This window comes from Chroicocephalus ridibundus, chromosome 5, assembly GCF_963924245.1.
Source record: "Chroicocephalus ridibundus chromosome 5, bChrRid1.1, whole genome shotgun sequence".
NCBI lineage: Eukaryota > Metazoa > Chordata > Aves > Charadriiformes > Laridae > Chroicocephalus > Chroicocephalus ridibundus.
In genome coordinates this window covers 41,491,731-41,507,471 of record NC_086288.1, presented here as the reverse complement: position 1 = coordinate 41,507,471, position 15,741 = coordinate 41,491,731, and the positions used below count along the sequence as shown (strand labels likewise).

The 15,741-nt window shown below is 37.5% G+C and overlaps 1 protein-coding gene across 3 annotated transcripts in view; it reads left to right on the top strand.

Moving 5' to 3' along the window:
• The window catches only part of SH3RF1 (SH3 domain containing ring finger 1), a 92,294-nt gene extending 82,313 nt beyond the window's left edge, over positions 1–9,981 (top strand). For all 3 annotated transcript variants that reach the window (XM_063336687.1, XM_063336688.1, XM_063336690.1), the window contains exons 11-12: positions 85–419; positions 7,046–9,981. In XM_063336687.1, coding sequence (XP_063192757.1) covers positions 85–419; positions 7,046–7,214 — 504 coding nt within the window. In that variant the 3' untranslated portion in view covers positions 7,215–9,981. The remainder of the gene's footprint in view (positions 1–84; positions 420–7,045) is intronic.
• The last annotated feature ends 5,760 nt before the right edge of the window (positions 9,982–15,741 follow it).

The following is a 15,741-nucleotide window of genomic DNA, read 5'->3' as shown; positions in this document are numbered from 1 at the left end:
CACGATGGCATCTGTTAGAAGGAAGTGTTCAGCTCTTCACGGGAGACTTCTGTTCTAAAATGAGGCACTGCTTTTGGTTTGCAGAAAGAAAAAAAAGGTTTGCTGAAACTGCTTTCTGGAGCATCCACTAAACGCAAGCCCCGATTGTCACCTCCAGCATCACCAACGCTGGAGGCTGAGCAAGCAGCCGCGGAGTTAGCCCTGCAAGGTGCAGTTGGGCCAGAGCTTCCATCAGCAGGCGGTCACAGCAAAGCTGGATCCTGCCCCACTGACAGCGAGGTCTCTGGGCTGGCACAGGAGACGCTGCATCGGAAAACAAGTTCCCTGGATTCCTCTACTCCCATAGCACCGCCGCCTCGGCAGCCTTGCTCATCCCTGGGTCCAGTCCTGAATGAATCCAGGCCTCTTGTCTGTGAAAGGTAAATTATCCTACGCAGTTAGACTCAGGCAAACCAAGAAAAAAATCCACCCTCTTGACACTTGCAGTCTATATTAGAATTGCTTCAAAATGCTGAGATTTTACAGCAAAATTAAACTTCTTTAACAGTGCTTTATATGCTTATCAACACTCATGTTTATGTTTGTTTACCTTCTGCGTTACTTTGAGGTTTTGGAATGAATAGACACTCAAATACGGTGATCACAGGTCTGGTATGAGAACTGAGGTAGATAAAATAGGCCTCCTACTTTGCAAAACATGAACACATTATAATATTGCATTTGTGAATATCAGGTTAGTCCTTTAAGATTATTAGCAGTGCATAACTGCCAACCTAAATATCTGGTGAATGAGATTCTTATCTAGAAGTAGACTTCATAAGTCCTTTTCTTGAGCTGTTGCAAAGACACTTTTACTACCTGAATGCCCCATTACTGTGCCCTCCGCATAGCAAGCTCTAGGGCAGCCTCTGTGTCCTGGCAAGTCAGCCTGAAAAACACACAGTTGTCTGCACTCTGAAACTGATAGGCAGTTGCTTTGAAGTCCTGTCACTTTACTTTTGTGTCCATGTATTACTTTCAAATTTCCGAGTCCTCAGTAGATTGCACGGACTGTGAAGGAAGTGGCAGTTTTCTGACTACTGTCTCTTTTTATTATCCCTGGTAGTAGAGAAGCAATAGGAGGAGTGTCATAGGATTTCTTTTGCAGTAGCTACAGGATTGTGTGGTGTACAGAAAAAAAATAGTGGAGTTGCAACGTTAACAGCTCTAGGACTGAACTGATTCATGCTGACTATTGTAGACTTTGTTCTGATACTGTTAACTCATAGTGTGTGGGCATACTGTTGTATTTCCAGAGGCCCATTGATCTTAAGCTACATCCATATTTTAAGAGCCAGACAGTGTGTTAAGGGTCTAGTTTGTCTTTTATTTGACTTCTGTCATACCTTTAATGTTTTTTAAAAGGTTATTACTGTTTCTGTGCAATTTCCTTGCAGGAAATTTCTACTTCAAACTGAATTTCTGAAGTAGATTTACACTTACAGATGGAAAATAGAAACTGAAAAGACTTTTCTTTAAGAATAACATAATTCATTTTCACATTGTCGTAAGTCTGTTTGGCACAGTAGTATGTTTCTATACTTTGAATGTGAAAATAATACCAAATTCATTGTGACGTGACCAGTGGATATTTGTGTAAAGCTATTTGCATCTTCACAAAAAGTAGTTTTTTCACTTCTGGGATGGAGATGTTTTTTCTCAGAATGACTTACAGAAAATAATGCTGTATATTTTTATTGATCTAGGAATAACATGCACTCAAACATTCTTTTTAATATATCTCTGTATCCTTACTGTTATTTAAATAATTGCTAACAGAGGAGTGCTACCACAAGATCATTCTCCCTGGTAGTCATGCAGAATTGTTACGTTTTGGTCAGTGTATTTAAATAGAATTTCATCTGCGTTCTCTTTGTCCGTTTCAGGGCAGAGTTAATGCTTTTCCTGCTGATGTGCTCTTGTCATGTTTCCATTTCGTTGGGTCGAATTGCTTAAAATGTGTTGCTTAATAATACTTACCTCTTACATTGTACTCAATATCTTCAAAGTAATTTATAAGTATCAATTAATCTTCATTAGTCTGTAAGAAGGGGTGGGTAAGAAACATACTGATGATGCAATAGTATCTTCAGTAAAAATTTGGGGTTGAGGAGGAAAATACTCATGAGGATAAGCTCAACAAAAAGCTGAAGAACAGAGAAATTTTCTGCTGAAATTATTCTGCTCTTACATATCACATTTCCAATCACAGGCTACCATCTGTTTGGAAAAAGAAACAGTATTCTTTCTGTTCTGACTCTGGCTTTGCAGTATAATTATTAGTATTCAAGTTTAATTTTCAAAGGTGACTAGAGGATTTAGGAGTCAGGTTCTGCTGATTATTCTTGATGATTATCCTGCATAAATTAGGAGAAAAAGTATCTGTCTCAACTCTGGAAAGCACTTGAAAATGCTCCTGGTTTGGATATGGAGTTTTTCCTGAAGTCCTTGCTTCCTTTAAGATGCAATAGCAAACTCTTATTCTAATCCTGCTGTTTCTCCATTCACCAGAATTGCAAGTTGTCTTATAGTACCTCTTTCTGTATGTTCTACAAAAAATTGGAAGTAAAAATTGTGAATTTGTTTTGAATCATACAGAATTAATAGGTGGGCATTTGATTTGTTTGATAGCAAATGAGCTCTTTGTGGCACGGATTTGCAGATGTGTACTTAATAGCAGTGGCCATTTCTCTAAAGGAAGGGAAGGTGATGACACTCCATTCCATCTTACTGTTGCAGGTTTTCTCTGCAGCAAACCAGTAATTTAGTTCCATTCCTATATTCACTCTTCTCCTTTGAACTAGGTTGCTTGCTCACTGTGGTCCGTGGTCCTTCATGTGTTCCTTGTAGAAAAGGAACAGAGAAGTTAGAAATTTCAGCCAAGCCTTCCTTTCAGTTTGGAGCAGTTTGGAGAATTCGTGTCACCGGAGACTTTGCAATGGTGTTCGGCCATATCTTCTGATTTGCCAGCCAAGACACAAGTTGTCTTGGAGTGTTGTGATTTCTTGTATTGATGCAATGCTGACAGGGCCACGGATCCCTGTCCTTGTCTTTTCGTTAAAAAGAGAGACCCAACTCCCTGCATTTCCCAGAGGGAGCCACGTTATGCTATGAATATACAGTAATTTGGTTATCTGAGAAGTTTAGGTTTTTTCCGTGGCAAGAAGTAAAATAATATTTCAAGCTCTTTTCATGAGCTTTCTCTTTCAGAGGGAAACATTCATTAAATAGCCTTAAGTTTTACAGTAGATATACAGCACTGTAATAATAAACTTCCCGGCATACCACAGTGGTGTTAAAGACCTGAAGTTGAACCTAAATATGCATCACTGCATATCCTAAACTATTATATGAATCCTTCATCCAGTTACAGTGAAGGACAGCTGTAATTTTGTTCTGTGATTAAAGTGACCCTAAGTCATTTTATCCACCACAAGATGACTGGTGTAACATCTGCTTCCAGTGAGCAGCCCAGTGGCTTTAGAGGGCAGCAGGTTTTATCGCATCTGGCAGCATTTAATGCTGGTAATTAAATGCTAAGAATCAGCCTGCCCTAGATGGCCGTTGATTATCTGTAGGACGCAAGGCACTTACTCAGCAGACAGGAGAGCTGTACAACAGCAGGGCATAGGGGAGCTGAAAAGTAAAATTCAAAGTGTAAGAAAAAGAAACTAAAGCAGCAAGTAGCAAGTTGAATAGTAAGTATGAGTTTAACTTGTGTAACAATAGGAATTCCAACTTTCTTTGTTCTCCTCAGATAAAATTTTCTGCGTGTGAGAAAATACTTTTATCCACTTGGTGATGAGGAAAACCACAGATAATTGTCCAAAAATCAACTACAAATAGCTGGGAAGAAAATCTGTCTAGCGAAACAGAAGCAATGAAGAGAGGGAGAAACACGTGAAAGATATCTTTTTCATGTTATTGAAAAGTGCGAGAAATGCCAATATTAAAAATGAAAAGTAGAATGGAGAAATGTGAAGACAGCCCCCCCCCCCCGCCCCCCCATCCACACCCCACCCCCCCCAAATAAATACTTCAGAAATACAAAGAGCAAGAGCACTGTGGGATGCAGCCAAACACATTTGGAATATCAGGAAAGAACTGATGGCAAATACAGTGGCTGCTTCTGGGAAGCTAAAGTACTTTTCTTTTTACAGTATTAATAATAGAATTTTTGTAGCATTAATATTTTATCACTGGCTGATGAAAAAGAATTAGGATAATGTTTTGAAAATTAACATAAAATACCGTGAGACAGTAAAAGAAAATAGAAAGAAGAAAACACGTACTGCAGCTTAGGTGTGTGTAAAATATTATAGATTAGGTGACCACAAAAGATCTGTGAATTTGACCTTCAGACTTGAAAACATTTGCAAATACTGAATAAGGAGATAAATAAGGAAGTATTTTGGAAGATTCAAACATGTGGGAATTAATGTATTTTTCCAAACCATAGGTCACGATTAGTAAATGTGATTATTTTTCTCCAGGGACCTGGCAATGAACTTTTGAGCTGAAGCATAAGGTTTTTACTCTGCATGAAATTGGTAGTTTTGGCAGTATGTTGTAGATGATGAAATAGGTAATGGAAAAATAGGTTTTGTTCCATAGCTGAGTGAAGGTGATGTGAATAGACAGCTATGCGAATGTCTGATGAGTCTGGATCTGATCACCTCTATTTGGGCAAATAGAATTTGGAAAATGAGGCATAAAATTTTATGGCTTGTCGTAACAGAAGAAGGAGATGTGATTTAAAGGTGCAAAGCCTGATGGGTTTCTTCTCATTAATAGCATTTTAACACCAGGACTGTTGTGCTTTGTTTTAGAGATTCGAATACAAGATGGGTATCAAAGTAGTTGGGAAGCTAAAAGTTAATGAGAAGTACTAAATTACTGCAGGGTTGGGGAGTTCAAAACTGTATGGAAAGCTCAGGAGAACAGTATTTCTGCATAAGCTAGTGATCCTCTAGAGAGGGCAAAGAGAAGATGTGTTTTTGCAAAGGTCTTGGTTTTAACACTCTGGAGGCAGCAGCAGAAGCTAGGGAAAGAGCAGACTAGCACGTCAGGAGAACACAAGAGGTTACTGACGGGCAGCATTAGAAACCGAAGCCAAGCATATTTCAAGGCAAGTGTTTACAGGGCAGCATTTGACAGAATGCAAGGTGAGTAAGATAGGTATTATTTCTTGAAACCCATATTTTAACGGGCTTTCTTTTGTGTAAAACTAGTGTTATGTATGTGTTATGAAGTGTGCTGGTTAATTTTCAGCCTGAAAGCAACCTGTTTATTATGGTAGTAGAAGTTCTTCGTAGCTTTATTGCAGTTCTTTATCCTTTACTGTCTTGTCCTCCCTGAGTAGTTGCTATTGTTTTAGCTCAACTAGTTTATAGTCTTACTTAAACTTACAGTCTATTAAAAATGTTTGCTTCTTATATCCCAAGTCAGCATTAAAACCCAAGTTGCCCACAGCAGAAGTTAGTGCAGGCATCTGCCATGCTGCCTAGGTTGGATGAGGAGCGTTCTGAAGCTGTACACTAATAAATCGTGTAATTGGCTTGGTAATTTCTATGAAGCATGAATCGAATTATTCCAATGCTCTGAAATATGGGGATTGTTATAACTGAAACAAAGTCATAGTTTATAAATCACAAGTAAATAACATTTGACAGCTGATTAAGTCCTAATATGATTTGCTAAACATAGATTTCCCAAGAGACTGTAATTACTTACACAATGCTGCTACTCTTTTCTGAATATTTTTAACTATAGGGACAGATTTTATTTTTTGTTTATATGTTCTTAAGCAAAATGTATACTGTAATAGACTGTCTCCGTTTCCGTGTTCTAGAATTAACTTGTATTGAGCTATAGTTGGTATTCCATCCTTCACTAGAAGTATCCTGTTATTTTTTGTTTTCATCAGATTGTTAATTTATCTTAATCTATTAAAACACTAATTATCTTAATAGATTAAGTAATATTTAATCTTCATGAGTGCAAAGTGTTCTGATTTTAACTGGAAGTTAGATTTTGTCCAGCAGATCTCCTAGCACTGCATTTAAGGCTCTTAACCTTAGAAGCTTTTGAATCCTAGTCAGCCATGGATTCTGCTTGATTTCAATATGCAGACATTATCGGTTGTGTAACTAGAAACTGAGTTATAATATCTATCAGAAAACTTGATCAGGAAGCTGACACAATTGTCTACAGAGCTGTAACACTTAAATTTTAGGTTGATGTGAACTCAAACCATGGTAAAAGAGATTGAGTGGTGTTATGCACATTTAAAAATAGAGATAGAAGAGCGTAGCCTCTTCTTAATGTGCTTATATGAAAAGTGATTTTGCTGTGAAAAACTGAAAAAAAATATACTTTTTTTTGGTATCAGATGCTTAAGAAAATTGTTGAGTTGAACACTTTTAAAAATGTATATTTTTAGTACAGTAGTACACAAATTGTGCAGCTGTGTCCAAATGAGATGGCATGCATTCTGTCCTGAAAAGTTTCTAAGATAAACAAAAATAATCTTAAACAACAGTGCAAATGAACAGATTTTGTTAGTTGCTTCTTTTTGTTCTGTGCCTTTCCTTAAGAGCCTTCCCTTGGATAATATTGTATTAAACATACAGTTGTAAAATTATGCCCAGTTACTACTGTGAATGCTTTGATTATTGTTGAGTCATGCTGACTGGAAGAGTCTGCAAATTCATATCCAAAAATATGTTTACAATTTTTTCCTATTATTTAACCATTGTATGTAATTTTCCAGATCTTGGTGAAAAAAAACTTGATAGGAGATGCATACATTTGACTTAAATTCATTACATTGCTATTGGAATTTTCTGTTCAAGATGTATTTAACTTTTAAGTTGTTACGTACTCAGCAAACAGTTCTAGGCAGTTTGCTGTTTTCATAAGTTTTAACATGCACAAGAATATTTTCAAAAGCATTGGTTTAAAAAAAAAAAAAACTAAACGAAGGTGTTTTTTTCTAATTACACAGGTACAGGGTTGTGGTATCCTATCCTCCTCAGAGCGAAGCAGAACTTGAACTTAAGGAAGGTGACATTGTTTTTGTACACAAAAAACGTGAGGATGGCTGGTTCAAAGGCACTCTGCAACGAAATGGAAAAACCGGCCTTTTCCCTGGCAGCTTTGTAGAGAACATTTGAGAAGATTCATTCCGAGAGCTTCAAATCATACTGTACTGTAAAATAGCACAAATATTTTACCAGAAAAAGCACAGTCATGAAATATTTCCAAATGACTGTAATGTAAACAAGAGTCTACATATTTTTACAGTGTCTATAGCACAATTACACCAGCGAACAAAGAAGATGAAGGCATCTGCTGGTTTTATCACTTTGGATTCTTAAGTGTGATGTGTGCCTTGTACTGTCTGATTTATTATATAGAGGAACTTTTTTTTTTCCCCCAAGTATGTTACATAAATGAACAATTGTTTACAAGGCTGTAACTAATTTATTCTTGTTTTTTAAACTTGAATTTTGTGTAATGGCTAAAATTCTTGTGACTATGATTTTAACAAATTATTAATTTATGAAAGAATAACTAAGGGGAAGCTGGATTCTCTCCTTACGAGCAAGCAATTATATCTGATAAAGAGCCTCCCGTTTATCCTCTGGACATTTTTCCCCTGCTGTGTCTGACAGTGGAGTAAGTCTCTGTTTTATGAGTTAATGTTGAGTGGTGGTGATGTGGCGTCAAATAGAATTTGCCAAGTGGGGGAAAAAAAATGTGTATTTTGTTCTTTGGACAGAGAAAAAAAAAGAAAAGTCATCGGTGTTCTTGAGTCTAGTTCTACTTCTTCATAAATCAGCCAAGTAGAGTAATGTTTCCAGGAGGCAAAGATACATATGAACAACTTAATAAAATTCAACTATCTCAAGGTTAGGATCATCTCAAGGTTAGGAAGGAAGAAATTTAGGAGTGCCAATAAGAAATTCCCTGTACCTTCTGTTTATGTAATAACTTGGCTATTTGAACAAAGCTTAGCTTTGTATATTTGGCCAGTTCTTTGGGCATTTAGCGCTCAGGATCCAACAAAATTGGAAGGAATGTTAAAGCCTAACACTTAGAATTATTATCTCTTGAAAACATCTGTTTGATAAGACTGAATATAAAAATAAAATTATAAGTTGTACTTAATGTCTAAACATGCCTAAGAAGTGTAATTTGCTATGTTTTCTTCTCAAACTGATCTGCATGGCCAAGAGATGTTTTAAAATGTCTGAGCAATAGTGGTGGTGAGTGATGCACTTGTGTTAAAGTAAAAGGCTGTATGAAACACTGTGAAAACTTTACTAACTTCTTAACCATTGCTACTTTGGTATGTTCTGACCTTTTCTTTGTCTTGCATGTCTTACTCGATTCTTGCAGTAATATAACTGTGCATGGTTGGCATTTTCCATTCCAGTTTCCTGTTGCTGGGTTATTTTGCTCTGAAAGTTTCCCAAAAGCCACTTGACCAAAACTAGTGAGCAACTCACCTTCAGCCAGAGAAGGTGTCCAGTGTTTGAATCATTAATAAAATATTTTAATGTCCTTGCAGCTGATGGATATAAAGAATGCAGTCTGCAAGAAAAGTGTTGTTAGTCTTTCAGGGTTTTGTTAGAGATTTGACACTGGTGAACACAGACGCTACTCAGCTGAACTTGGTTTTTTTTTATTATTTTATTGTTTGGTTATAGCAGTTTAATGATGATTTTTTGCAAGACACTGAGCGCAATGACCTCCAGTTTAATCTGATGTAATTTGGCTGGTACTCAGCACTTTAAAAAGGGAAGCCAGTAGTGTGATTCAGTGTCTCACAGTACACAGAAACAGTGATGAAAAAGTACACAGTGATGTGTTAAATCCTTATAATTTTAATTTTTTTGAGGTTATACATTGAAAAATATCAAATGTTAATCACAAGGATTTCTTGCAATATCAGGTAGTATCATGATGGTCTTAAAAATAAGAAAAAATATATCTATAAATATATATAGTTGGACATGACAGCATTCCCAAATTAACCATCTCTCTGAAACACTGTATAATTCAGTTTTTGTGTTTTTAAAGATTTTTAAATAGTTTACTTGAATATTCATGTAATATATAAAGGTTTTGTGAAATGAATTTTAGTTAGAAAGAAGCTGATATCAGCTTTTGTCAGCATAAATTGGCACTAGTGTGTCATAATATTCTTATTTTGGAAAATTTAGTGCATTTTATATTAAAGACTACTAAAGGTTAATTTTTTTCTATCTCTACTCTCCATATTTTAAACTAAGTGACTAAGGTACCTCTATTAATAGAATTTCATGGTGTAAAGTCAGTTAAAAAACAGCTGTTAATCCAATAGTTCTGTTAGATGGAATACATTTTTAATTGATTTTTTTTTTTTAACATTAAGTAAATGTTTGTACAAAGGGCTTATTACATAGCAGTGCAACAATGACAAAAACACAGTTTGTCATGCTTTTTTTTGTGATCTTTTAGGGGTTATTTTTTGGTTTTGGCTTGGGATTAATTCAGTGTAGAAACAGATAAACCCTGTGCATTTGCTTTGTGTAATTCCATAAAAATTTTGTAAGGTATTTTATATCTATGTTTGAAGTCCAGTGAATGTTAAGTGTTTGATTTACTATGTTAAACTTTCAATCCTAATAAATATTTTCTTAGCAAACAGCTAAATCAAAATGTGTATGCAAACGTTAAACATAAATTACTTGTAAAGAATTTGACAATAAAATTACCAGAACTTAATTTCAGAATTCATAGGAGGATATTTCTGCTCTTAGAGAAAAGGTCTTCAAATTCCATAACGTTAGAAGTTCGGAGTGATGAATATAATGCAAAATTTGTAGTGAGAACCGAGGATCTGGCTGATCTTTTCCATCTCCTTATTTCTGCAAGTAACTTCAGAAGAGGTAGGTAACTTTCATCTCGGTCTCATCATGACTGACTGGTTTGGTCTTGCCAGCAGCATATCAGCGCATAATAGTTGTAAAGTGCTTTTCCTAGAGGATGAAGTGTCTAGCGTAGTGGGTCTGCTGTGTGTATATTGATAGTCCCCAGCCCTGAGGGTGAAGCATCCGCCTGAACTTTCACTGAGGGCAGAATGGTGGTAAGAGACTCGTTTGTCCTGAGGAGGTTTGCTGTGCACAGCAGTCAGACAGTAACTGCCAGACTAGGAGATCTTCTTGATCTGAATGCGGTCAGGTGTCTACCATATACACGTGGCTGCTGGGAAAATGGTAGAAAGTTAATTCTAAAAGCGCTTGCAAAAATGTTTAGACTTCGTAAATGTTTCAAGTACTGCAATAGACTCCTTGTTAGTTAAGCGTGGCCAGGACCTAGATTCTGCTAGCAGTGAGTGATGCAGCGTTAAGTCCTCTCTGTAAAGAAGGAGCATCTAGTCTAACTTTCCTTAATTAAGGGGGGGGGGGCAACGTGATTTGTAGAAATGCAGAACAGAGACTATAGAAAACCAGCTTTATTTATTTTTCAGAATTGTGTTCCGACATCAGTGCATCCATAGGAGAAAAGTACACAAACGTCATGGCTGTGCAGTGGAAGTAAGACTATTTCTTTCAGTTGGGTTTTTTTATTGCCGTTGTAATTATTGAGCAATTCTAATGTGTGTTTTAACATTTGGCTTGCCAAAGATGCCTGAAATCCTGTTCGCCCTCACTTCATTACCTCTGCCTTATAGCCATAATGACAATTACGATAGTTTTGCCTTTACAGGTGTATATTGACTTTAATGAAACACAAGAATCCACTTGTCTAGTTAAAAAGATTTGTGTCTGGCATTACTAAAACTCCAATGGTATAGTCTTTCATATATGTGCACAATAAATGGTGATGCCACTGGTTTCTGTAGGACATGCCGATGCACCCATCACCTTTGGATTCTTATCACAAATCTGCAATATGTATACTTCTCATATCACTCTCAGGTACTCTTTCCCTGCACTTCGATAAATGGTTAATGGTGACTCTGACAGCAAATTTGAAGTTTGACTTGAGCAAGACCAGTGTCATAATTCTTTTGAATGGCTTAGTCATTCGTAAGCTGGCATCCTTGAAACATTTATATATAGAAACAAAAGAGCTGAGAACGGTGATGGTGGATGGTGAGGGCATGGACATTAAATGTGGGGAAAGGATGGGAAACAGAAAATTATTTGGAAGACCTGTATATGAGACCTGAATCTTAGCTAACTCGTTTGTGATCTTAACCTCGGTCACCAGAGTCCAGCTCTGTGAAAGGACCCAAGAGGAACTTGGATGTCTAAGGCTGCCTCAGTCTTCCCATAGTCTCTTAAGCTTGTATTTGTTTGCTGCTTGTGTCTAGAACAACTGCTGTTGTGGTAGGCTCCAGCTGCATTGTTGTTCTCATGTCTAAACACATCTGAAATCCCAAACTAGGCATCTGTATTCTTGATTTACCTGAAAGGCTTGATATGGTGGGTGTGCTTTGAGAATATATATATACACATATATATATATATATATGTATCACACTGAGTTAAATAAAAAACACAACAGGAGTTGCAGGTTTGCATTAATAAACGGGGTAGTGTCCACTTTGTATGTAGTCTATGCAGTAGAAATGGTAAGGATGCAATGTGTTCTTCTTCCACAGTGTTATCCAAATTGCTCCTACTTTCTAGGAGACAAACTTCTTGAGTTAGCAGCTAACTTGAAGTTAGCAGCTGCTCTTGATAACCGGGTGTCTCACCTTTTTGAGCCTCCATTTCCTCATTTGCCAAACTGATGATTCCTGTTCTTGTGAGGTATGTGATGTAAAACTTGTTTTGAAAGTAAAGGCTGACTGGTTTTCATGAATTTGCAAATAGATTCTGGTGGATTAGACCTGCCTCCAAATGCAATCAACAGCTGGAACATCTAAACACTTCCCCTAGAGAAGTCTCCTAGAGACTGACGTAGCTGATCCAGTTGAACTGCTGAAGAGCGCTTTGATCAGAATCAGCCTGATACAAGGAACAAAACAAAAATGAAATCGCTATATCCAATCTGCAACGTGCAAAAGCCATTCAAATGTAGCATAATGAGCATTTCGTGCATGCCTAACAAATCATAGCAATTACACTCAATAAAATATTAGTAGATGTCAGAAATTACTATTTATCCATTCCTTCTACTGTACTCCTTCCTGTCAGCTGTATTATTTTGCTGAAAAGAGAAGTGGCAAAATCAGTTCTTAGCTTCTCTGCCGTTCCTACTCAGTGGATTAAGTAGAATTTAAGCAGAATAACGTTAGCCCCAGATTTCAATTATTCACAGTTATAACCAGCTTGTAAAAATTCCTCTTAGCACATGTAAATGAATAGCACTTGGCTGCACTCTGCAGCCAACTCTAGTGCCTATACTACAGGTCTGTTTACGTGGCATGCAGAAACCAAAGGCCTTCTGACGTTTGCATCTAGTAGTCATTTAGATCAAAATCAGTTCGGAGAATATCTCCAAACACTAGCTACATTCTAATTTTGAAGTGGTGCGAACAGCCTGCACAGGAGTGTAGAGAGTGGAAATTTGGCTAGCACAGCAAGAAAAAAATATGCTTTAATTACAAAGGCAGAAAGAAAAATGTCAGGATTTTAAAATATCTGTACAGGTGTTTTCTTATCCCTGCTATCTTAGGCGGAACTCCATTCCACAAAGCAAATGGACTTTGATTTCCCCCCCCGCATCCCCCTTCACAGAAAAGAAGGCAATATAAGCCTTTTAAATATCCAGATTCTTTGGCATTAGAACACATGGTTGGACTCTCAATTACTGCAAATCAGTGCTACTTCATTGATTTCATTAAACTTTGCTGGCATACACTGAATATGCCCCCTACTGTTAAATAGTGAAAGAAAATATCTCATCTGCCCTAGAGGAATGAATATGCCTGAAAGAAACTGAGCTGGATGATTTTCATACTTGGAAAATACAGGGCTATTCAGGTGGTGTTATCCTTTTCTCAAAAAATGTTTGTGCCGCTGGTACGGTTAAGGCACTAGATTAAAGATGATGCTGTTTAGCAGCACTGTAAAGCATGGGAGACTTGTTCGCTTTTCAATCAAACCTATAAATTTTCAGATCCGCAATTGCAAAGTAGACTTTGGTTTGCTGACAGCTGCTAGCCCCAAAATCTTTTGTGGTTAGCTGCTGCCGTATTTTCTCATGGTATATCTGTGGATGCTTGGGAGAGAAGATGAGTCAGCAGCAGAATGACTTTAAAGTGGTCATTGACTTTGTTCTCCACAACAAGGGACGTGCCCTAGGTCAAATTTCTTATTTCAGCTGGTTGAACTTCTCAATAAGCTGAAGAATGCTGGCTTGAAAAAGTTTACAGTTCAAAGAATTTTTCTCCGCTGTTCTGGTAGGCAATCTCAGTGTGTCTTTTGAATACACGCAGATCAGGAAAATCTGCTTATTTTTTTGCTCCTTATCAAAGGCATCAAAGTATGCCTCTGTCCAACTTCTAAGTTTATAGTACACAAGTAACTATTTTTGCCTGCATATCACTGAAACTCTTTGCATTCAGTAATTTAAGATCTCAGATACACAATATAGCGTTTTTACACGGATGACATTTAATAGCTTTTTCAAATAAAATGATACTGGGCTTTGTAAAGATCAACCTTTTCACAGAGGATAAGAACACATGCAAAGATATAAATGTTGTAAAACTTTTAACAAAATAGGTACTCATCCTGCCTAGGCATTCAGTATTCTTGATTACTTGTATCTAATGCATATTCCTTAATACTGAATTGGTGATTTCTGCCCCAGACTGCCAGGTGTAATTCTCAGAAAGCTGGAGTGTGTCTGTTGAGAAGGTCTCCACTAAATAGGAGAAGGCGACCAAAAATGAGGTGACCTTTGAATTCTGTCTAAAGAACCAGAGACTGGTTCAGGACCAGCTTTCAGTGGTCCAGTTGTGTATGCCACAACCATATTGCTATTTGGAGTTGCACTTAAGAAAATGACAGACAATATTTCTCATTTGTTCCTTTCCTTACCTCCTTCATAACGAAATCCACATTAACCTGGTGTCAAATGCAGATAAAATTTGGCCATAACTGCAAAACACAAGAGTGCTCTTGTAAATTGGTTTCTCTGATTTGGTAGTCTTAGTGAACAGTGAGATTATCCCAGAAAAATTAAATACTAAAATATAAAATGCTGTGGTGGAACAATTCCCAGCTGTTCTCGACAGCACAGGATCAGCCAGGCTTGAACATCAGCTTCTGAGTCTGGGAAAGTTGCTGCAGTTCTCTCAGGAGAGATTGACGTGTCAGCAGTGAACGTGCCAGTGGGGAACGGGTGGGAGGAGAAACAGCCCTGTAATTAAAGAGATCAGTGAAACATTGTCTGGTCTGACCACAGCTATTTCTTTTTTTGACACTAAGCTATCCCTTAGCAAATGACGCTAATGCTCCTCTCCCACAGTAGGTTGCTGAGGTTTGTTACTGGATGTGACCAAGTGTTTGGATCTCTGCCAGATGAGGACCACATCAGAACTTGGCTCGTTACACGTCTGTAAGTGCGAGCACAGTGCAGGCTGATGGCAGGAACTGCTGTCGGAGCTGCACAACAGCCTCGGACAGATAAACCAAGCTGTGCAAGCTGTCTGCTCCCACAGCAGTTGCGCTTCTTCCGAGGTCATGCTGGTGGGAAAAGATCAGTCAGTAGGATGCGTCTGTTTTTGCGCTGTAATGTATTTATGTTGGCAAACCTTTGTTGTGTGGACTCTGCGTAAGCATGTTACTGATGAACGAGATGATGTGCGAATCTTCCCATCTGCTCTCTTAGTACTTTTGCCAATCTGTGTAACAGGTTTGGTTTTGACTGTGAAGTATCACACTCTCAGAGCTGACAGTAATAGAACATAGTCGTGCAGCTGTGATTTCATTAGTCTACAGCCCTGGTTTTATTGAGTAATGACTAAATCCACCTGTGTGAGCAGTAGCTTCTACAAGTACAAGAGCTGGTTTGGAGAAAAGTTACCAAACCTGTACTTTTGAGCTTTTTGGACTTCATCGTCATGATAATGCTATCTGGTGATAATCAGAGAATGCTAGCAGAGGCTGGAACTCTTTCTGGTTGTTTCTGTGTGTCTGAAGATCTGTCTGTGTGTATCCGTCTGCATTTCTCTTCTACAATCCCATCAAAAGCAATGTTTTTTAACAAAGTAGCAATTTTTTCAAGGGTAAATACTAGATTCTAGTCAACTTTTGTTTTTTTCTTAAAGCTGTCAGTGTATTTGGCAGTGGAAAAAACACAAATTGAAAGCCCATGTTCTTATAACTAAAAGCCCTATTGACAAAGCTACAATAGCTTCTAGCTGGCTTATGGTATCTTCCTGCTATATTTAGTAACACAATAAAATGCTTTTGGAAGAGATATTAGATGCCAAAATAGCGATTCCAAATATAAAAGAGGTCCCTAAGGCATGAATATAATGTCTTGATTATAACTTTAAATTACTTTTTTATAGCTAGAACTAGGATGTCTAGTGGCTAATTATAATGTAGCCTGATGTTACGCCCAACCACCTCCTTCTCTGTCTTTCTCACATGCACCACTTAACCTCCTAGGCCTTCATTTCATAAAGGATTAAGTGCATTGGATTCTTACTGAGCAAAAAAGTGAACAAAAAAAATGTTGTTAAGC